The sequence below is a fragment of the Sphaeramia orbicularis genome, chromosome 15 (assembly GCF_902148855.1).
Source record: "Sphaeramia orbicularis chromosome 15, fSphaOr1.1, whole genome shotgun sequence".
Classification (NCBI taxonomy): Eukaryota; Metazoa; Chordata; class Actinopteri; order Kurtiformes; family Apogonidae; genus Sphaeramia; species Sphaeramia orbicularis.
In genome coordinates, this window is record NC_043971.1 from 48,739,238 (window position 1) to 48,763,871 (window position 24,634).

The following is a 24,634-nucleotide window of genomic DNA, read 5'->3' on the forward strand; positions in this document are numbered from 1 at the left end:
ATGGTCATCAGATATGACCCATTTGAATGTTCAGAGGCTCCGTAGTGAATGTGAAAATACCGTCATCATCTACAACATTGATTCATCAGTTAAACACATGGAGTTTGATTATTGACAGTGGATGGAGATGCTAGTTTTATGTCCAGTTAATGATATATTTTGTTGAAAAAGTCACTTTTCTCTCATTTTTTTCTGATTTGATCTAATAATCTTTGAATTTACTCTAAGCTTTTATGAACATCTACATGATCAGTAAGTTACATATTGGAAGTTACATGATTTTGATGTAAAAATGCAAAATGCTGAAGATAATAATAAATAATAATAAATTTTGATAAATCACTTGGGAAAGCCAAAAAATCATTTGAAAGTTGTGGCAAAAATAGTTGTGGGTCTTTAAGGGTTAAAGCTAAGAGTTCATTCAAAGATTATTAAACCAAAATACAAAAAATGTAAGAAAATGTGACATTTTCAGCCAAATATATCATTAATTCTTCATAAAAACAAGGCTCTACAGCCACTGTCATTTGTCAAACTACATTAGTTTTATTGTTCAATAGTATTATAATAAATCATTATAAAATTTTCATCAAGCACAAAACTAAAAGTCCAGACCATGTGAAATAATTTGGCATAAGTTGCTATTAGTTTTCAAACTTTTTATGCAAATTTGGAACTTCATTTCAATTAGGGAAGCACATATGAAATTCTGGATCTGGATTCTGGTGCTGGCATTTGCAATGATATTTTGGCCAATAACCATGTTATTTTATGTTGTTTTGTTTTGTCTTTATTTACCCTCCTTTTGTGCTGTGGAAACAAAGTAATATCAATTTTAAATATATTTAAAAAAGAAAGGGTAACTAACTATTTTAAAGACTTCGAAGTCCTCATCAAACCATCATTGAACAAGTGCAAACTCAATTGGACAAATGAAATAAGCCTTAATAAAAAAAAAAGGCAAACACCGCCCACTTCCATTGGTGTGATGACATCTTATATGTTGAAATTGGGAATGACCAGAATCATTAAAGGTGCAGTATGTAAGAATTATGTTCTAAATAGCTATAAAATGGCCCTGACTGTCATCAGACATTAAGGAATCATGTTCATTTCAAATACTGTTATCACTGACAGTAGTAGTCCAGCCAGAATATTTGCATTTGAAAAGCTCAGCGTCAGCCCCCAAATGATGTTTATGTTGTCATTGTGTGTTTTGGTCTGATGCTCCGCCTATCACCTGTCTGCCAGTCACAGTCAGTAGCCTTTCAGCATCCAGGTTGCCAATTCCCACTGAGCTGCAGCTAGAACATTTCTGATCACAAATGTCTTATGCTACTAAACCTAAAAAGGCCTCTTATTATTCCCAAATACATTGTGACAAAGTGAGAAATAAAACAAGGATATGTATAGGAAATGATTTTGAAACATGGAGATGGATGAAAGCAGAGAAGAATTTGAAGGCTGACGCCGGCTCTCCCTTAGTCTGACCACCGGTAAGAACCACTGAGAGCCGGGGCTGTGGCCTCTTCACCCAGTCCCAGACCGCTGGTGTCTTCTCCCGGGGCCGGGCTGCAGTCTCTGCTCCTGGCCCTGGTGAAGAGACTGCCGGTCCGGGACTGGTGAAGAGACCGGGTACCGGTGTAGGACTTGTCTCTTGCCATAGTACCTCCTTGTAGTACAGTGTTTTCTGTGGAAGTGACCTCTTCAAGTAGCGGTGTTTAATCTGAAAGGGAGGGGGGGGGGGGTGTCCGGAGTCTGGGGTCAGCCAGTTTCTTATAAAACTATGTGTGTGTGTGTGTGTGTGTGTGTGTGTGTGTGTGTGTTGGAGGGGGGGGTACAGTAGTGATCTGTGCCGCTTGTACTTCGCGGAAGTAAAAGTGAAACTTAGGGCTCATTTACCTTTTCCCTATCTCCTGAATCTTCACAAACTTTCATTTGAGTGGGCAGGAGGTTTGTCCTGGCCCATTATATATTATACTTATGTGTAATACGTCCAGTCATGATTTTTTTGTATGAAATTTATGGTGTGGTGGCAAGGATTAGTGGAAACACTGGTAGTAAACGCTCATGCTGGATCTGGCAACTCCTAGCCTGGGGGAAAACGGAGAGGATACCACACTCTACAGTATTTTAAATATGATTGCAGTACCATTTTTGGCCATAATCCTACATACGGCACCTTTAACATAATGTTAGTGGCTACTGCGTGTAGTAAATAATGTCTTAAGGGTGAACAATGTAGAGGTTTTGAGATGAAACTGAGACCTCTAGAACTATAACACTGTGACTTTTAGTTCATCTTTAACAAATGCTGTTTTGGAATGAAAAAGAAAATGCTGACATTCAGTAGTATGTTGTAGCCTGTTTACTGTAGTTGTAAGAATGGGTTTACTGCCCTAAATTGTTTCTGAAATTGGCTAGATGATGACTGATCCATTTTAGAGGAACCAAACTACAGTTATGACACAAATGCATTCTTTCCTTAAATGTGATTGATATGTCAATAATCATCTTTGAAACCTCTAAAGCGTCTAATCGTTCTTTAGTGTACCTCAGAAACACATGAGAAAAAAAAATGGAGCAAATTTTGACTAAACAAAACATCATTCCCAAAGCCTTTGTCCATGACTGTACTTTTGCATTACTTTTGCATCTTGCTCCAATATTGTTTATGATCTTGATTCTTTTATTCTGTGTTTTTCAACATCTGTCCATCTGAAAATTTATCTTGTAGATTAATGAGCACTTTCCCTGGTCAAATTTGTTAAATGAAAAACATGGGTGGTACACATCTGACATTTGGCCACAACAGTACTTCACTATTTATATGTTGATAGAAAAGGCATCAAAGTGTTGTGGATTGTGCACATTAAATATTCGTCCACTACTGATATTATGAAATTCCTCTCTTGGTTTTAAACTTGAGTATCAGGAGAATATGAGTTTACTTTCTATCAACTCTTTGAAAAATCATTAACCAAACACAAACACACCCAGTGACCACGGTGAAAACCATATTTCTGTTTTCTTTTTCCATGGGTCCCCTGTGAATAAGTGAAAATGTCATCTGTGTGAAAGTAAAGCTGATCTGAATCCTTCTGTCCCAAGTGGTCACAGAGGTTTGATGATAGTATCAAGATGAAGCTTATCATCTTCTGTGAAGTTGTGAACAGTTGCCAAGAAGAACAATCCGGGCCTGATAAAGTGGCTCAATGAAATCAGGCCTTTGGTGTTGCCTTGCCCTGCTTATCCTCATCTGATCTGCTGCCGTCTGTGGTCGTTGTGATAGTGACAGGATGTGGGTGTCTACTGAGGTTTCAGCTGCTTCACACTGTTTTTATTGACAGGTGTTGATTCATAACACGTCTGTCCAAAGAACAACAATTTTTGCACACTTATTCATGTATGTTTCTTTTACTTTACTTTTACCTTGCTTGTTCCAATTGTGTTTTAACCCTTTATAGGGCATTAATTGAAATACTCTGAAATTCAAAATCTCAACCTTAGTGTGTTATTAGAGGACCTAACAACACTTTATTACTTTTGTGAAATTTTTCAATTTTTTTTATTGTCATGTAGAAAATCAAGATCAATGACGTTACCATATTGGCAGAAAAAAAAAAAAACAACCAAGAAGTATACATTAAAAAATGCAAGAAAAACACATGTAATGTGAAAGGAACATGTATTTCAGAACATCAGACCATCACTTTTAGAACACTGGACCAACATAAGTGCTGATCCAGACACCTGCCAACATACACATTATCCCTTTGAACATCATTCCTTACATTAGTACCATTACTTCATGGTGCCTAACAAAGCAGGTCCACTCACTGTTCAAGCACAGGTGGACCTTACAGACCCTGTAGACCACATTGGACCTGTGACTGCTGACTCACTGTCCTCACTGGAACTGATGCTGTCACTGTCTTGTAATGTGAATGTGTGCAGAAATTACCAAAAATAATCACTTGCCCAATAAAGGGTTAATAAGTATATTTAGTTTTATGTATGTGTGTGTGTGTGTGTGTGTGTGTGTGTGTGTGTACAGTTTAGAGTTATAGCAGCAGCAGCATGACGCAGTAAAAAAAACAACAACAATAACAAATAGAACACAAGACCAAACACACTATACCTAATAAATTAGAAATATAAAAACAGACCTGGGTAAAAAAAAAAAAAAAAAAAAAATGGAAACTTAAAGCGTAAGGTACAAAAATAAACTGTGAAGTGCAAAATAAACTGCAATGCTCAGTATGGTGAAGGCGCAGAAGAATGACATTTAATTGCAAAGTGACTCTGGGTTTATGACCAGAGATTAAACATCAGACAGAGGTGAATTATTCAACAGTGAAATGGCAGATTTTTATTCATGTCATAGTATTTACAGTTTTTAAGATTATTGTTAATTAATTAATTTCTCTTAACTTTGATGAAAGACTATGCTTTACTAAACAAATGAACAAATTGTGGATGTGTCCAGTGTTCTGTATGTTCTATTTTGCTGAACATAAATTCCATTCCATCCATCAGCAATGCAAGAAATGACTGGTAAGACAAATCCACATAAGAAATGCACAATTAAATGTACTTGGGCTAATGTTATCTTAAGCTGATTTGTTAAATACATCCTTTCCCCACGTTCAAGCAGCAAGACACCTAAGAAAAAGAAGCAGTTTAGGACAAACAACGACTTACATAATGAAATAAAAAACTGATGTGAGCAGGTGATTGTCTTTATTTTTGACATAAAACACATCCAATTGGATTTTAATAATATCTTATTTCTTTAGTATAATACCCCACTATTCATTATATTAGATTCCATGCATCAGCAGTTTAACATGTAGTGGTATTAATTTTTTAAGCATAAATGCATCCATGAAACATATTGCTGCTTTAGGAACATCTACCATTTCAGTGAAAAACAGAACTGACCACTGTGGCAAATGAAACAAAAACAAATAAACAAACAAACAAAACCCCATAAGGATTAAATTGTGAATAAACTATTCCCTAGGTAACTAAATAATTTGTTGTAACTGTGTTTTCCATCCATATTGCAATATATCACAATAAGACTTAATTCATCCCACAGTGGGAAGATTCAAGCGTCTCAGCAGCATTTACAGTCAAGTGAACATAACAGATATAAGAAAACGCACAACAATTATGAGTTTGATTCATTACTGCAAACAATGTAGTTTTAATTAAAGACTGAGTAACTGTCCACTGCAGTAATGAATGCATGGAAGGGTTAACCTTTTTTATAGGATATTAATGTTTGAGAAACTATATTCCCAAGAAGAACAATGAAGCCATTTAAATGCTCAAGCGTCTACAGTGGCCAAGAGAATGAGAAGATTCAGGAAATGTGAATGTATTTGAGTGCGTAAAAGGCGAAGACGCGTTCACTGACGCAGCTCCAAAGCCTCTGCTGCGCCGCTCATCGTGTGGTCTTCAGGGACCTCAGGGCTTTTCTGCACTGCTCTCGCATGCCTGTTTTCGCCTTATCTCTGGAACTTGAAGATATACTGACACACAGTCAGTGTACAGATGAATTACTTACGTCAGGTCTACTACAACACTGTGGATAAGTGTGACGCGTTCACGTCTCTGGTTTGACTAGGAAACTGTTTAGTAATAGTAGGAGCGACGCCTCTGCCCTGTTGGAGAGGCAGATATCTCGGTATGTTCTTTCCTCGCCAACAGCGCGTCATTTTTAGCTCTGGAGCGCGCCGGAGCGGGTTGCGTGTCTGGAGTTGAGTCCGCAGACCAACAACAGCGGCTGCGTTTGCGCTCGGTGTCTGATCATTGTGTGATTGAAAGTGTTGTCAGAGGCAGAGCCGGGGCCGCCGGAGCTTCATCTGGAGCCACGGACACGGAGATGGTTCTGTCAGCAGAATGGAGCGGAGGAAAACCGTGTCCGGGTTCGTCTCCTGCTGCTGCTGTCTCGTCCTGGTCCTGTGTGTGTCTGCGGAGGTAACAGATACACACTCAGCCCATATGAAGTGGATGTGTACGGTTTGGCATTTAGGCTTTAACATGGCATAGAAACACACTAGGCTCTGATTTCTGCGCTTATGTTCTTCCAGTTTCATGGAAAGTTGAAAAAAAGAGAGAAAAAGTCTGTGTTTAAATTATTAATTTGTTCACAAATCATTGTATTTGTTATATTAATTTTTGTTCATTTTATTCTATATTTTGGATAGATAGATAGATAGATAGATAGATAGATAGATAGATAGATAGATAGATAGATAGATAGATAGATAGATAGATAGATAGATAGATAGATAGATAGATAGATAGATACTTTATTAATCCCGAGGGAAATTCAAGTATTCAGCAGCTTTACATACAGCACAAGACGACAAAAAACAGACAGACCAAAACACAACACAACAGTGGGTTAGCCAGGTTGACATTAAGGTTAGTATATATACTCTAAAAGACACCTGCTAAATAACTAAAGAACTATCTCTAAAAGAGCTTCCTGTACAGTACTGTAAAATAAAGACTTCTGGTTGTATTTACACATTTCAGGGCAGTAATATAAAGTGAATCAATGATTTAAGTATAACAGTTATTTAAGTGATCTATAGTGGTTTGAAAAGTAGATGTAGTCCAACTACATAAGGTGCTTGGATATTTTAAAGTCTCTTCGTATCAGTCCTGATGTGGTCATGTCTGAGACTGAGACCAAGACCCCCCCCCCCCGACCACTCAGTGATGAGTTGTAGAGTCTGATGGCCAGGGGGATGAAAGAGTTCCTTTTGTTCATATTTTGTTCATTATTTGGTCTTTTTTTTATTTATTTATTTATTTTTTTTAAAATCAGACTCAGTGACATAATAGGACTAGAGCTGCAGTTATTGATTTTTCTTGTAATTGATTAATCTTTAAAGTATTTTAAGAAATTAAATTGGATTAAGTGATTGTTTGAATAGGCTAAGAAAAACAAACAAAACAAACAAAGAAACAAATAGTAAAAGTGTGAAACAGACATGTCTGAAAATGACAATCTGTCCTTTATTCCAGAACCATCTGAAAGAACAACCACAAAAAGTATAAATGTAAAAGGATATATACAAAATATCTATGTAGAAATAACAACACTAACAACAATATAAAAGTATATATAAAAATATCTATAGATATAAACAACAACTAAGTCAAATGACGTCAACAAACAATATGTGCACTGCAGTCTTCAACACATTTGGATCCAACTGACTAACAACTGAACATGGAACTAACATACAGCTGTGTGTTGATCCTGGTGTCATGTGCATCACAATAAATATCCATGTGAAACACAATAGTGGAACCAGTGTTGATCAGCAGTGAAATTAAGAAAACAGAAGTTTGATTTAGGAAAATTTTAATTAAATTTTTTTTTTTAATTGATTCAAGTCCATTAATCGCTCCACTGTCCGAACCCATGGAGCCTTCTCCTCCAGCTGACTGGGCTCAGGCATCATTCATCAGAAGAGTATAAAACCATGTACTGTGGTCCAGATGTTTACATTGGTATCATGTCAAGTGTTATTTGCTGAATCAGAGGACTAGCTTCATACATAGTCTAGAGGCATGGGGTGGCCAACCCTGGTCCTGGAGAGCCACTATCCTGCATGTTTTAGATGTATCCCTCCTCCAGCACACCTGACGGTCATTATCAGGTTTCTGCAGGACTTGATGATAGGCTTATCATTTGAATCAGGTGTGTTGGAAGAAGGATACATCTAAAACATGTAGGATAGTGGCTCTCCAGGACCAGGGTTGGCCACCCCTGGTCTAGAGGCATGTGGTAACTGTCATGTGACATTACTGACCAGGGTCCCTATCAGTGTCCATAACCCTCAGAGATCCACGATTATTTCTTGTCACAACTTCTAAATGATGTAGTTTTGTCTTTCCCAAGTGATTTGTCACTATATATTATAATACTGGAGTACTGACCTGTGGGGATCCATGGGTTCTAGATGTGGTAGTTTTTAGGCTGTTGTGTATTTGTGCATGCAGTCACTGCCAAAACATTCTGGCCATAGCAATGTGATTGTAAGGCTTGTATAACAAAATTACTAATATCTCCCAAAATATGGGTCTTATCAACTTGCTGTTTTCGCTACTGTCTTCCTTGACCCAAAAATACATATGTATGCCAAACTGCAGCACTCAACTCTTTCCTGATTTTGTGTGAATCCCCAGACACACGCACACAGAGGCACCTGGCTTTTATAATATAGACTATTTTCTGCATTTCGCATTTTTTAGTGAAAATTATGTATTTTCCTATGTTTTACTTACTGACCATGTAAATGTTCATAAATGCTCAGAGTAAATTCAAAGGTTATTAGATCAAATCAGAGAAAAATTAGGAAAAAGTGACTTTTTCAACAAAATGTAGCGTATACTAAGTGTGTCCATCCACTGTCATTTATCAAACTCCATGGGTTTTACTGGTGAATCAGTGTTGTAGAAGATGACAGTGTTTCCACGTTCATTACGGAGCCTCTGAACGTCCAAATGGGTCATATCTGATGACCATGAAAAAATGACAAACTGCATTTGACACCAACTATTTACATGTATTGATAGGATCAACAGGTATTAAACATTTTAGAGTAGATGCTTTTGGTCCCAGATGGATGTTTGGATCTTTATGGGTTAACAACAAGTTGTTGGCAAAACCATGAATTCTATAGAACTTAATCAAACGATGTGTGAGCTATATACATCCATGCAACGTTTCATCAAATGTCAAGCTTCATATTTTTACAACAGGTATTCACATTATAAGGTGTAGGTTCTCATTAAATTATCTGTAAGCAGTGTTGGGCAAATTACTTTTAAAATGTAATTAGTTATAGTTACTAGTAATTGAATTTGTAACGGAATTACTCCTTAATAAATGTAATTAGTTAGCAGGGAAAGTAATTATTGCGTTACTTTTTTTGAAAAACCTTCAAATATGTAAAAGGAAACTGATTTTTGAGCATGTTTCACGGGTCAGTTGCACAGAGTAGAACAGCAGACAGGTACCTCATACCATAACTGTGGTGAGGCTGGGGTCCACCAGGGCCTGGCTTTTCCACCACATAAGTGCATATCTGCATTTATAGGAAGAAGATGCTCCTCCAGTTAATCCCACATCTCCACTTTTTTCAGTCGCTCCTCCTGGACACAGCGGTAAATGTCTTCAGTCCAGTCAGTTGAACTCATTAATAACTCCTCCCCTAAATTAGCTGCGCACATAGCTGTGTTCAAGTGAATGGGGTGTGCTGCTCAAACTCGCACATGTCATTGGTCATTCAGGTGAAGGCAGCGTGGACAACTCAGGCTCGTGGGGCACACAGGTGAAGCATGAAGGCAGTGTGGGCAATTTGAATATAAGAACAGCTTGCAACGAATCGGTTCTTATCGTTCACTGAAAAGAGCTGTTCAAAAGGCTCGACTCGTCCACGAACATCACACCTCTCGTGCCTGGCTGAGCGAGTCAGGACAGATAACAGCTGTTAGATATCAGTGCATTGTAACGCGCCACATTTCACTGCCTGTAACGGTAATGGTGTTGTAACGTTTCAAATAGTAGTTCATTAGATTACCCGTTACTGGAAAACAATAGTAACGCCACAATTTTTAACGCTGTTATTCCCAACACTGTCTGTAAAACAAATATATTCTGGCTTTATTTAGAAAAGAAGCATTTCATGTTTGACTGTGATACTGACTTTTTTTTTCCTGACATCACGGGAATATGAGTCTCTACCTTTGGTGTGTAGGTAAAATCCTGGTATTGTTTTGAATTGTTAGATACTCAGTGTCAGAACCAGAAGAGTAAATCTCATCCGTTTAGCTGTTTGCAAAACCTCTGATATCAAACATTTTCAAACAAACTTCATGATGGCTTCCCATACTTTAATAAGGCAAACCTATATCTTTAGATTGTCAAGACAGCTATTTCTTTATTTGTTTGTTTGATTGTTTGTTTGTTCGTTTGATAAACATGCCAATGCTTTCAATTATAATGCTTGACAAAGATTGTCAAACAAATATTCAATTGAATATTCAACAAATATTGCAGCAGCAATAAAATACTTTTTCTCTTAAACAAAAATGCATTTTGTGCATAACAATTACAGCGCTTAACAAAGTTTCTTAACCAAACAACTAAATACTTGAGCTGCAGTCAGCAATAAAATAAACATTTTTGGTCAAACAAAAGTGCATGACGTCACTAATAACCTGCCGATGAATAAAATAGTTGGTGACTAATTTTACCGTTGACCATTTGTCAGCTTGTTGACTAGTTGTTGCAGCCCTAGTCAGTCATCTTAAAATAAGTTCCAAATATACACACCAGACAAGAATAAAAATATAAAGCTTTATGCTGCACTGACTTAACATTTGTTACTGCAGTTATAAGAACTAACAGTCAGTTTAGGTTAAATATGTCAAGGCGTCGTTGAACTAGGTGTTCATGTGTAATAGTCATTAAAACTTCACTGTAAATGCTAACAAATGGTTTTTTTGAGTCATTAATAGTCTACTAAAACTTAAGCTGTAGTGCTCGGTAGCTTGTTAATGTCATTGGACCATAACTCCCTTTCATCATATCGTAATTCAAGTGATTTGAGTGGATATGAGACTTCTGCATCTACTCCATTCCTGTGTTTTCAAACTGCAGAAAATGCACATTCTGAAGAAGATTACCCCTTACCCCTTCCACTTATGTGGAAGTGCAGGTGTTAAGGTAAAACTGTGAAGTCAATAGGGTTAGAAAGCAAAGTAAAACCAGATTTATGATACACAATAAAAACATAATTTTTTTTTGCAATATTGTTTTCACATTTGCTGCAGGAAGAGATGGTAAAAACAGGCTTCCAAGGGAAGAGGTTGAATGAAAAAAAATATGAAACTGCGTTTGGTGGAAAAGTGTCATTGGGCCATGGATGTGTGATTTTAGGTTCAGTGTGTTAATGCAACATTTCATAGTCACAAACAAGGCAAGGTCAGCAGTATTTTTATGGGAATTATGAAGCTAAAATCAAAAGTAAAAATGCCCAAAACATACTCAGACTCCCAAGGGCTATGGCTAATACCAGGGATTTTCAGGCAGGTATGGACTGAAATGACTGACAGCTGTATTTACCGACTGCTGATCAGATTCAGATTTAATTCTTCTGCTCTGCGTGGACAGAGAAGCTTGAAAAGGTGTTTTCAGTTTTCCAAAACAGCATGAAACAATTTCATGTATTTTCGTATTCTGCAGTTGGTATGCAGCAGAAACCCCCTTTTCCACAACAACTGTGCTGAATATATGAAATTATTCCATGGGTTCATTTATTGTGTCATTTGCTTATTTGCTCTATTATCAGCAGGTCAAAGTCTCAGCCCGTGGTGCTACAGATAAGTATGAAAGTAGAACTGGCAAGCCCAGAACAAGTGTTTCAGATGGACTATGTCACACCCTGTTTACCCAAATCCAACAAAAGTAGACCACAAAACCATAAAGGGTCAAATGAAAAGCAGCAGATTACGCCTCATGGCATTGTGGAAGTATCATTTTCATTGGACCAGTCACCAAAATCTTTTCAGTTCATCCTCAAGTCCAAGAGAAATTTGAAGCCAATCTGTTAAACCGTTCATGAGATATTACATTTTAACCCATAAAGACCCAGTGCAACTTTTGTTATTTTTCACAAATTAATTTTTCTGTAGATTTAACCTTTTTTAAGTGATTTATCATCATTTATTATTACATTATCCACTGTCTTTTGCATTCTTTTCAGTGAAAATCAGTGTCTGGTATTTTTCTATATTTAATTCACTGATCATGTAGATGTTCATTAAAGCTCAGTGTAAATTCAAAGGTTATTGTATCAGAAACAGAGAAAACTGAAGAAAAAGTTACTTTTTCAGCAAAGATATCAATAACTGAATATAAAAACAAGTGTCTCCATTTGCTGTCATTTATCAAACTCCTTGGGTTTTACTGGTGAATCAGTGTTGAAGATGACAGTGTTTCCATGTTCACTACAAAGCCTCTGAATGTCCAAATGGGTCATATCTGATGACCATGAAAAGATGAATAACTGTATTTTACACCAATTATTTCCAAGGATTGACAGGATTAATGGATCAGCAGTTATTAAACAGTTTAGATGGGTAGATGGGTTTGGTCACTGAGGCTGTTTGGGTCGTTATGGGTTAAACATCTAAAATACATGGATACATCTAAAATGAGTCATTAAATTGAACAAATATCTAAATGAATTCTGTAACAGAAAATAAACACGGGTCTTTAGGCCCTGGTGACTGTGGGCTAATTTATCTATCAGCACATGAAAGTTAATCCTTATAGATCATATCATAACAGCAAACTTTTTCTGTTGTTTTAAAACACTATTTTTGTTGTTTTAACATGCAATATTACAGGATGCATCCATTGCAAAAATACTGGCTGATATTGATACCAATATTTAAAATGACGTTTTGCCTGAAAAATGATGCCTGTTTTTTGTGTTTCTTTTTTTATGTTTTCTTACATTTACTGTCTTAACAAAGACATTGTCATTAAATGAATATAAAAAAATCTTTGAATCAACACAGATTCAAATATGTACAGTTATGAAAAAAAAAGTACTGAAGTATAACTTGACAGATTAATAGCTTCCTCTGGCATTGGTGAAAAGACATTTTATATACCAATACTGATACTGTCTGATATAAAAATTGCGATATTGATTTCCTGTTTACATGTTGGTGTATCCCCAAAATATTACACTATAATGTTAAAAATGATCTTTTTAAAGCATTTAAGATTCTGATGTTAAAATGTAAAATGTGAAGCGACAGTGTGTGGAGAATGAGGAGAATACCAGACCCAGTGAAATCCAGTTCTATACTATTCATAGTTTATATACGACATGTTTCTTGCATGGAAGTGGTTTTTAATGACACCAGTTGGTGAATACTGATGATCATCCTGTGCCTCTAGACATATAGATGAAGTTAGGCTTCTGACGGCACAGTGTATTATGTCAAGTTCAGTGAATAAAGTTGAATATCATATCACGTCACATTATGTATTTATGAAGTTACTCCATGATACATGGAGATTTTACTGTTCTTGTGCACACTGGATAATGCAAGAGTGAGTCTGATTAGCTGGAGGATCAGGAGGCTCCGTGGGATCAGTCCATGGATGTATTTAATAGACCTGTTCTAATGATCAGGTCACCCATGTAGTGACCTACCCATGTAAAACCCATGTAGTTTGACAAATGACAGTGGATGGAGACACAGTTTTATGTCCAGGTAATGATATGTTTTGTTGAAAAAGTCATTTTTTCCTATTTTTCTCTGATTTGATATGATAAGTTTTGAATTTACAATCTACATGATTAGTAAATTACATTTTGGAAAATACATGATTTTCACTGAAAAATTTGTATAATATTACAATAAATTGTAATAGATCACTTGGGAAAGACCAAAAAACATTTGGAAGTTGTATCAAAAGTAGTTGTGGGTCTTTAAGGGTTAAATGAGTTTCGGCCCAAAGAAGACGCTGTTGTTACTGGATCATGTTCACATTTGGATTCTTCTTTGGATGACAGAGCCTTAACCTGCATTTTTGGACAGAACAGCAAGCTGTGTACTCCTGAGACCATGCAGGGACTTCTGTCACACCTTTGTCGTGCTTGGTTTAATGCATTGCATCATTAAAAGACACATGACAAGACATATTGCTGCCATCACATTCAAACTAACCCCGTTTTTAACTTAAGATGGTAAATTCTTACAGTTTAAACATTTTATGTTTTCCGTATTCTAATGCTGGACGAGGTGTCTGGGGAGAGGGAGGTCTGGGCGTCCCTGCTTGGACTGTTACCCCCGCGACCCGGCCCCAGATAAAGCGGAAGATAATGGATGAATGGATGGATGGATGGGTATTCTAATGTAGAGCTGCAACTATCGATTATTTTTGTAAATGATTAATCTGCTGATTATTTTTCTTTTATTCCATTAGATTAAATAATTATTTGAAAAGGTGAAAAAATTGTAAGAAAAGATTAAAAAGACATGTTTGAAAATGACACAACTTGTCCTTTATTCCAGAACCAGCTGAAACAACAACCACAAAAAGTATAAAAGTAGAAGGATATTTTTTAAAAAATATCTATACAGAAATAACAACAATAACAACAGGATAAAAGTATATACAAAAATATCTCTAGATATAAACAACAACAAACAAGTCCAGTGACATCTATAAACAATATGTGCACTGTAGTCTTCAACACATTTGGATCCAACTGACTAACAACTGAACATGGAACTAACATACAACTGAAACAAATAAAGACAAATATTTGTAATGTTTGTGTGAAAGCTTAAAAGTTTAAAGGAGTAAGTGATGGTTCCAGTGAAGTAAAGTGAACATATAGACATTTTCTGCCTTTTTGTCCTTGTCTCTTCTGACCTACACTCCATGTTGTTTGTGTTGATCCTGGCATCCATGTGAAACAACACTGGAACCAATGTTTGTCGACAGCAAAGTTGAGGAAACAAACCTTTGATTCAGGAAAACTATAATCCAATAATTTCCATTTGAGTCAATTAATGAATTAATAATTTCAGCTCTATTTTATTATGAATAACATATGGGTTTATGAGATTTGGAATTTTTTGCATTCTGTTTTTATTTACATTTTACACAACACTCCAACTTTTCCGGAATTTGGGCTTTTACATATACTATAGATGAGAGGAAGTCCTGAGGATATGTGAGTGAAAGCATCATTAAGTGAAGTTCTACCTAAAAGTCTTACACCTAAAGCACAGACAGGTCGAATAATTCAGCAGCAATTATGATATTACCACAGAGTTTCAGTGTCTGTGGATGAAGATTCAGTGTGTGCAATGAAATCTTGATGCTTAGTGATATTATTTTGCTTGCTTTCTGCAGGTTGATGAAGACGGGTACCTAAATGTTGTGCAGAGTGAAGGTATGAGTTGTCTTTATCTTGAGTTTTACTAAAATGCAGCATGTGTAGTGATCTGGTCAGGCACCTGTTTGTTTCTATCTATGTATTCAGTCGGTACCATCACAGATCAATACTGTATCCTTATGTCACTGCTTTGACTGTTATTATCTATACAACTCTCTCACCATTATCCAAATGGCTTCTGCATTTGTGCCTGTTTTGGTCTTTTAAAAGCATTGTAAGTTCCATAGATCCACCACTGGAACCGTTACATTCTATATTGGGCACAGTACCCGAGAACCTTAAGGAAAACAGCCAAAACTGCTAGGAATACCCTTGCTAACAAAGTAGTAACAGCCTCCTGGTTAAAGTCGCAGTCCCCACAGTTGTCCAGTGGAGGGATAGAATTTAGGATGTGTTGAACATGGAATACTTTACTGCAGTATTACAACTGAAAGCGTATTGAAAAGTATTTATGAATAACTGGACCCACATTGTGTTGCATTTCCACTTGATGTTTTGTTTTTTTGTATTAGTTCTGTTTGAGATACATATATATATATATATATATATATATATATATATATATATATATATATATATATATATATATATATATATATATATATATATATATGTGTGTGTGTGTATATATATATATATATATATATATATATATATATATATATATATATATATATATATATATATATCTCAAGGTATTACCATGTATTAGCTCAGTCCTGAACAGTGTTAGGAGTCACGCATTACAAAAGTAATGTATTACAGTAACAGATTACTTTTTGCTGTAACGCAGTAGTGTAAGGCATTACTAATCAGTTTTCAATCATATTTTACTTAGTACATGTTCAATAACGGCACTTTTTTTTTTTTTTTAACATTCTTTTTATTGGAATCAAGGTAAAAAAAAAAAAGTAAAAAAGTGACAGTCATTCAAGAAAAAACAATGCTTTTGGATTTTCCACTTAACATAAATACAGTACCCTCCCCATCCCTCCCCCCACCCTTCAAATTCCCGGGTAATGCATCCCAATCTGAGATTAAATAAATAAATAAACAAATAAAAGCAAAAGTATTACAAGGTATGACACTCATCAGGCATAAATAATTAAACAAAAAGAAAACAAGAGTAGAGTTGGTCTATGGGCCAGATTTGAAAGCAAGTGAGGTTGTGTTGGGCTGTGTAATGACATGTCGACCTTCATGATTTAGCTTAGAACTCATGAATTCATGAGTTATCAGGGAGAGCTTTTAGTGTGTAGTGTGCACACACACACACACGCACACACCAGATACAAAGCACTTTTCACCCATGATTTAATTGCTCAAATGAAAAACAAAAAATAAAACAGCAAGACCTTAAGCAATCAAAAATGCAGCTGGAAAGTTCTATTTCCTGCTGGTGTTCAGCCAATGGGTGAAGATGACAGAAGACAGTCCATTGACCGCATAGACGTATGCTCATCACTAACCCAAACTCTGCTTTACAGAAGCTAGTTAGCATGATCCCTGTGATCGGCAATGACAAGGTAAGCTATTCTAGGACTAGTTAGAATTCTTCAGCAATGGCAGATTTATCTACCAGCATCCTCACCACTGCACCCCCTGTTTGAACATGTAAAATGTTGAAAAAAATGCAAGCGTTCCTGCTGGGATTTGAACATCGTCGACCGTAGCGTTACTTACTGAGCTCTCCATCCACATGAACAAATGCATGCATCCCAAGGCTCTCATATGGCTTTTATTGGGGGGGTGGTGGGGGGGTTGTATTATTTGACTTTGGTGGTGGGAGAGGTTCTACTGTGCATGTGCCATTTATGACGAAAGTCTGCATGTAACTCAAAGGTAATACCGGAGTCATGTAACACATTACAATTCTGAGACAGTAATCTATAAGGTAAGGAATTACTTCTAAATAACACTAACAAGGAATCTGTAATGGATTACAGTTTGGAAGAAACTTGCACTGTTCCTAAATGACTTGGTCCCTGTGGGCTAGGATCTGAAACAACCATGGACTACTAACCCCACTAAGACTGATACATATGTTACTCTATCTTCTGTCATGAGACAATTTGTTGCAATGCACTGTATGACTACATATGTGAAAACTAAATAAAAAGAAGTTTTAAAAAAAAAATTGTAGGTGTCTCCTCGGAGAAGAGATGTAGAGAACAGATGCAACATGGAAAATCCCTGAAGGTACATAGCACATACTGCAGCTGAACCCAACCCTGTCCTCAGGTCACAAGTCTTTATCGTCTCTGAGCCTTGCCCCTTTAATGCTGTAATTACTAATATCCTTTACCCTGACTTGACAATCTCGTCAGGTTTTCAGCCTAGAGTCCCACCTCTGAGGTGATTCTCTCCTTTCCTAAACCGAGGCCTTCGTCGTCTCAGCTCCTTCCCACTGTCGGCATGTGTCTGTACTGTGAAGTGATGTGGTTTACAGTTACAGCCTGTGTAGCCTGTAGCTCACATTCACACTTACAGCAGCCAGGTCCCAGTGGATTACCTGATTTTCATTCTTTGTGACTTTTGGCAGTGAGGCTTCACCACTAATGGGAACAAAGCCTCACTCACTTCATACCTATCAGATTCTCCCACTGCAGAATGGATGAGTTTGACTGTTGGCAAGAAGCTACATGTGCCAAACCTGAGTAATGGATTCAACATTCAGAGATTCAGGTTTGTGTGTGTGTGTGTGTGTGTGTGTGTGTGTGTGTGTGTGTGTGTGCGCGTGCGTGCATGTGTGTGTGTCCAGGAAGCAGTTTTATGGATCAGTTTTACAGTTAGCAATACTTCTGGTTGCTATTAAGTGTCTTCTCTGCGTATCAGCTGCAGCATTGTCTGGTTCCAACACCATCTGCTCTCCAGATGAACGTCTGCCTGCTTCTGTTTGATGTTTTTTTTTCCATCTTCATTCACTGGAAGTTGTTTCTCTCACTCCAGGATCCTGTAATAACCTGAGTTGTGAAGTTACTTGTGATTCTAAAGTGTCAACATTAGCAGGTTGCTACTGAGGCTCCTGAAAATAGAGAATAATAGAGTTCTTAATGACCATTAACGATGTTATCTTCTGTATTTTGCACTTTTTCATCGAAAATCAGGTGTTTTCCTATACTGAATTAGAATAGAATAGAATAGAATAGGTCTTTATTGTCACTGTTCGGTCTAGCAGTTCTGTTTCTGTTTAGCAGCAAACAGTTGTGCAAAAAGAAAGACTGCATATAAAAATATCACACAAAAAGATACTGAAAGTTGGAAAAAGAAGAACAAATAAGCAAAAAAACAACAACAGCTGCTAAAACACGAAGAGTGCCGGGTCACTACTTGTACACTCACCAACATCTTAGGTCTTAACTTTCTCAGCAAAAATATTGATAACTGAATATAATTAATGAATTAATAGAAATCGAGTTTTGCCGTTTAGTGCTTTATGTGACAGGATTCTTCACTAGATTTGTGAGGCTGTACTTGTACTGATGAGGGGCATTTTAGCATGTGGCTAATGCAATTCTTTACTTGATTTACTACATTGGAAAATGCAATGAAAATGTGTTCTATATTCTCTCCCGTACCTATATTAATCAAATCAAATTTATTTATATAGCGCCAAATCCTAACAAAAGTCATCTCATGGCACTTTACATATAGAGCTGGTTGAAACCAGACTCTGAAGCCAATTTACAGAAACCCAACAGAATCCTCCAGGAGCAAAGACTTTTGACTGGTGACAGTGGAAGGAAAAACTTCCTTTTAACAGGCAGAAACCTCCAGCAGACCCTGACCCCTGGAGGATGGCCATCTACCTTGACCAGCTGGGGTTAAAGAGAGAGGGTAAAGGAAGAGAAAAAGAGAAAGAGAGAGAGACTGCAGGAGAGGGGGACTGGGGGTGGAGTAGCGGGAGACACATGGATGCTACTGATGCACAGAAAACTGAACTAGAACTGTCAAAAGTAGATCAGCTGGTGTTAGTATAATTACCAATAACCAGAACAAATGTCCATGACTGTTAATACTACTACTACAAGTACAAGTATTAACAGTGGATATACTACTATTACAAATACAAGTATTAACAGTGGATGTACTACTACTACAACAGTTAGTACAAGTAATAGAAACCTCTACCATCTATGGAACTATATAATAAATACTATCACAACTATACTGATAAGTGAGTGATGACGATGACGGCAGGAGAGAGGCAGGATTAATGCTGCCTTCCAGGCTAGTTTTTGAGCACGTACGTAAGTCACGACTTCAAACCACGACTCACAACTTTGTAACGTTCCAGGCAAGTCATGGCAAACTGCCTGAGGGCAAGGAATTGTGGTAGCTAGATGTAAACAAACCAGCATGGTGGACCGTACAGGGCTTATGTTCAGGGAGGGAAACAGAGGAGTAAAAACAGTGCATAAGGCAAGAGAAACTGTTATACCTTTTATGTTAAGTTATTTGTATATTTAGATATGTATTTGGTGTTAATTTATTCTTTTCCTCAATGGACTGAAAACTAGCTAACACTACAGCAGCTGCATTTGCAAGAACATTTGCAGAGAAATAATGTTAGAGCAATACCTTGTTTTAATAAACAGTTTGGCATAAACACCACATCCATGGGGGCCGCCATTGTTGTTTCATGGGCTATGTGACGTCAGAGCTCGGAACTGGGAGTACATGGATCTCAGTGGCGATTTCTCACAGACTGCAAGGGAAGCCCGGCTCCCCCTAAAATTACGAAAATTAAATGGTTAAATATGTTCGGTTGTGTTGACATTTTATTGACTACAGATGTGTTAGAACACGTTCGTCTCATAGATGAGTTCATTCAGAATCAGCTTTATCACAAATCAACAGAAGCGATATTGTTCACTTCTCATACATTCCCGTTGTGCTGTTTTCTCATTCGATCTCTGCTCAGTGCATTTGTCCGTAGATGCCAGGCGTCTCTTGGCTTCAATGGGACTGAGTGGAACAGTTTTTTCATTGCCTCAAAACTGGACGGTAATTGGATAAATGCCACGATGTTGTCCCTCCCCCGGACGCCGGGCATCTCTGGGGGTGAATGGAGCTGTGGGCGGAGCTCGGCTAGGCTGGACGCCAGAATCCCATGTGCTGATTGGAGGATCAGTCGAAAGGCTGAATCCCATTTGATTGACAGCTATTTTGAGATCTACTCCTTCACTGACACAGTCCAGTGTAATGCCATCGCACATTCTGCTGTGAAATCAAGAGAGAAACCACTACAAAATTACTCGTTCATTTCTTGCACTGTAAATAAAACACACTCATTGTACTTCCTTGTTTCAATTTAACATAATTTCAGAATTTTCTTGTTTCAGTTACATAATTTAATCATTTCTTGTTCAAGTTTAATATCGTTTTGTAGATAGTTAAATCAATCAAACTGTCGGCTAAGTCGGAGTGAAAGGAGCATCTCTTGTTTAAAAAGGCTGAAGTCTTACACCCACAACACACTGGGCGAAGGCAATCTAAGCAGCCTAGCTCTGCTGGACATTGAGAGGACACTGGTCCAGTCCCTGGAAAAGACACCTACTTGGTACAATAAGGTCACTGAGCATTTTCTTAAAAAGGAACGGAGGGCCGAATGTATGTTTAAATAACTTGATGATTTTTTTTTTTTTTTTTTTTTTTGATGTAAGCCGACAATGAGCTTCCCCTGTCTGAAAGACAAGCAGCCGCCACTGATGGATCTAGTACAAGTTCACGGGTGGGAAGTCACTGCTTTGACTGCTATTCCAATGGATTTTCACTGGTAGAAGGTTGGAAAAGCACGAGTTACGGTTTGCCTGGAATGCAGCATAATAAAGGCAGGGGTTTTTTTTTGCTGGTAACAAACATTATCATATTATAATTATCATTTGCATTTCTCACTCATTTGACCTCATTAGAAAAATTTATGTCACCAAAATAATATTTACTTAGGTGAATGAATAATCTGTGTCCACGTTTATTTCTTCCATTGGAATAAATGGCAAAGGAGTTGAAGGTGAACATTTTTGCTCAGGAATGTTCTAAACTGACTGAAATGAGCCAACGTGTAAGATCTGTTTGAGTTCTGTAAATGCTAATGATAGGAGCAATGCTTCCGTTAGTATCTCCTTAAGCAGATACTCAGATACACTGGACTGGTCTCTGGTTTTATCTCCTACATCAGTTTGAAGTATTTTGTTGAATAAGCTAATGTGCCTCATTGATGTAAACTGTTTTGAAATAAGTCTGCTGTACATTTTAATACTCAAAGGATTCAGATAAACAAGTAAAGGTAAAATGCAATGTTACAGTTTCCAGTTGTTCAAGAACCAAGCACTGTGGGTCATGGCTCTATGCTATGAATGCTTTTATGGTAACTTCCACTCCACCAGGTGTCTCTAGTTAATGTAATAATCACATATTAAATAAAAACATCATATACCAAAGAACACCACTGCCAACCTCATACCTTAAACAATAGTGAACTTGTTTTGAGCTTAACTAGTGTCTTTTTCACATTTAGCAACAAATCCAGTGTCCACCTACCACACAAGCAACACAAAACATCTATTAAGCCAAGTCTGTTTGGTTGGTCAGGCATTCTGTTAATTCTCACTCTCTAAATGCCTGTCGTTTAGTCAGCCTGTTTTAAACATACACATCTGCTCTGAAATACGTCAAGTACCTTAGTCACTTTTTCCCCATTACATGTATTTTCCTCTGCATTTGATTTGAATGTGGAAGCCAACAAATAAAACATATTTATTTTCTTTATTTCTCCAATGTAAATCTAGGTTCCACACATGGTAAAATCATACTTGTGTTTTTCACTGATTTCATCACCATGTGCAAACGATTTATGAAGGAAATTTCATTGTCTATTTATGGCTTGTGGCAGGAGTGGAAAATAGGCCAATGCTTATAATTCCACAGGGTTTCTGATTTATAAAACAGAACCATGTGTATACATAGCTTTGTAAATCTGATTACATTTTTGCGTTTGTGCGGACACTTAGTTTAAGCAATGAATGTGAACATCAGCATCAGCTCTTGCAAAGTGTAAGGACAAAGAGAAGAACCAATACCCCCCACTGACAACCTCAAAGATTATTATCCATCCATCGGAGCCTACGGAAAAACACATACAGTATCTGTATTCTGCATAAATACAGTAGGAGAATAAGCATTACTTACTACAGCCTAAAACTGAAGTCAAATATAGCAGAATATGGTGAAATGAATTAGAAGAATGACTGTCTTCTTCAGAGTGTAATGTGCACTAAATGTTGAAATTGTAATATGATGGGCAGAACAATGGCGTATGAACTGTTTGATCTTATATATTTAGATTTATTTTAGGGCTGTCAAAATTAATGTGTTAATGTGGATTAGTCCATCATCATGATTAATCTGATTAAAAATTTTAAAGCAATTAACCCATCTGCAGCACAGAATGACTCTGAACATCTCTGGCAATGTATTTCGGGCAGTTTGTCCAATTAGAGTTAGCGTTGTGCATGCGCAGATGGGCAGTTGATCCAGTAGTGACAGGCAGCAGAACCAACCAATGAAGATGGAAGATGCTATAAGTTGACCCTCTGGATGGGAAATATGAATACAAAAAAAAACAAAAAAACAAGATGGAACAGGTCTTTTTTTATGTTGTTTTGTTGAAACTGCTGAAGGTGTTTAATAAACACATTAAGTGCATATACATTCCCTTCTTTCTTGAGTCTGTTTGCTTGTGCAAAATGAAATGCGGTTAATACAGATTAGAAATGAATGGTATTTTGTCGTGATTAATCGAAATTCATCTACAGCAACCCTGTGGTTAATCTGATTAAAATTTTTTAGCGTTTGACAGCACTAATTTATTTTGATCCAAACATCAAGGTCCACTGCATTGTTTTTCATCTCTTCATATTGTAGATTTTCAGGTGACTGAATGTATTAACTCTTTCATGCTCTGTGTCTGTAGGGTTGTCCTCCTGCTCAGAGAGCTTTACACTACAAGGCTACTATAATGGCTCAGTCTCACAGACGGACTCAGGATCCCCTTGCCTTAAGTGGACAGACTTCCCAGACTATATGCAGCAGTACCCGGACCGAGGCCTGGGCCATCACAGCTTCTGCCGGAATCCAGACGGGGAGATCAGACCCTGGTGCTTCTTTAGACAGCGCTCGGGTGCCATCAGCTGGGCCTACTGCAACTGCCACCAGGGTCAGCGCATGGATGGATGGACGGATGGACGGAAGAATGGATGGATGGATGGATGGACGGAAGGATGGACGGATGGACGGAAGGATGGACGGAAGGATGGACGGATGGATGGATGAATGGATAAATCATCCTTTTATTTCAGATTTTATGTTGTGTTTCAGTTTTTACCCTCGGTCACACTGGCCACAGGATATTGTCAAAGGATTCAAAGGATTTTATTTATCATTCCATCACAGAGAAAGAATGAAACTAGTTACTGAGGACCCGTATTAGCCATAGCAATATAGAATAAATAACTAATAAATAAATAAATACATTAAAATCGACTAAAATCTAAGGCTAATTTTTTTAAAAAGTAAAATATACTTCTAAAATTTAGCTTTAAAATACCTACATAAAATAATGGCACATTTACAACCCTAACCTAACCTAAACACAGTACACACTGAAGTACAGTACAAAAACAGCAGAGCGAAGTGCAGGGTGCAAAGAGGCTTGTGCAAGAGTCAGGGAGTAGCTCTGCAGAGCAGTGCAATAAGGTGCAGTTTAGCTACTAGTGTGTCCGTCCCCCTGGGTGAGAGGCTACGGAGCAGTGCCTAAGTTCAACAGCCTCACAGCTGTTGGAAAGAAGCTGTTTTTTAGTCTGGTGGTCCTGCTCTAGATGCTCCGCAGCCTTCTCCCTGAGGGAAGGGGGACAAAAAGTGCATTTGCAGGGTGGGTGGGGTTCTTCATGATGCAGTTGGCCCTCTTTCTGCATCTGGAGATGTAAATGTCTGTGGTGGTAGGAGGCTGCACCCGATGACCCTCTGTGCAGCCTTCACCACCCTGTGCAGAGCCTTCCTCTCTGCCACAGAACAGCTGCCATGCCACACTGTGATGCAAGAGGTGAAGACACTTTCCACTACACACCTGTAGAAGGAGGACAGGACCGATCCTCCGAGTCCAACCCGCCGCAGTCTTCTGAGGAAGTATAAGCGCTGGTGAGCCTTCCTAACCAGGCCTGAGGTGTTGTGGCTCCAGGTAAGGTCCTCACTGAGGTGGACACCCAGGTACCTGACGCTGGGGACCACTTCCACAGCTGCTCCTCCGATGTGCAGGGGAGGGGGGCAGTGTCTGCTCCTCCTAAAGCCCACAATCATCTCCTCTGTCTTTTTCACGCTGATGCGGAGGTTGTTGTCAGTGCACCAGCCCTCCAGATGTTCCACCTCCTCTCTGTATTCGGATTCATCATTATTGGTGATGCATCCAACTCCAACCACTGCCGTATCGTCTGCAAACTTTACGATATGACAGCTTGGATGTTAGGCGGAGCAGTCATACGTCAGCAGGGTGAACAGGAAGGGGCTCAGCACACAGCCCTGAGGGGAGCCAGTGCTGAGGGTGATGGGGT

General features: G+C 37.8%; 1 protein-coding gene across 1 annotated transcript in view; it reads left to right on the forward strand.

The window, feature by feature from the left end:
• Nucleotides 1–5,415: 5,415 nt before the first annotated feature.
• LOC115434503 (neurotrypsin) overlaps nucleotides 5,416–24,634 on the forward strand; it is a 49,806-nt gene continuing 30,587 nt past the window's right edge. Inside the window, exons 1-3 of the mRNA XM_030156479.1 lie at nucleotides 5,416–5,988; nucleotides 14,984–15,023; nucleotides 23,002–23,244. Coding sequence (XP_030012339.1) covers nucleotides 5,911–5,988; nucleotides 14,984–15,023; nucleotides 23,002–23,244 — 361 coding nt within the window. The 5' untranslated portion in view covers nucleotides 5,416–5,910. The remainder of the gene's footprint in view (nucleotides 5,989–14,983; nucleotides 15,024–23,001; nucleotides 23,245–24,634) is intronic.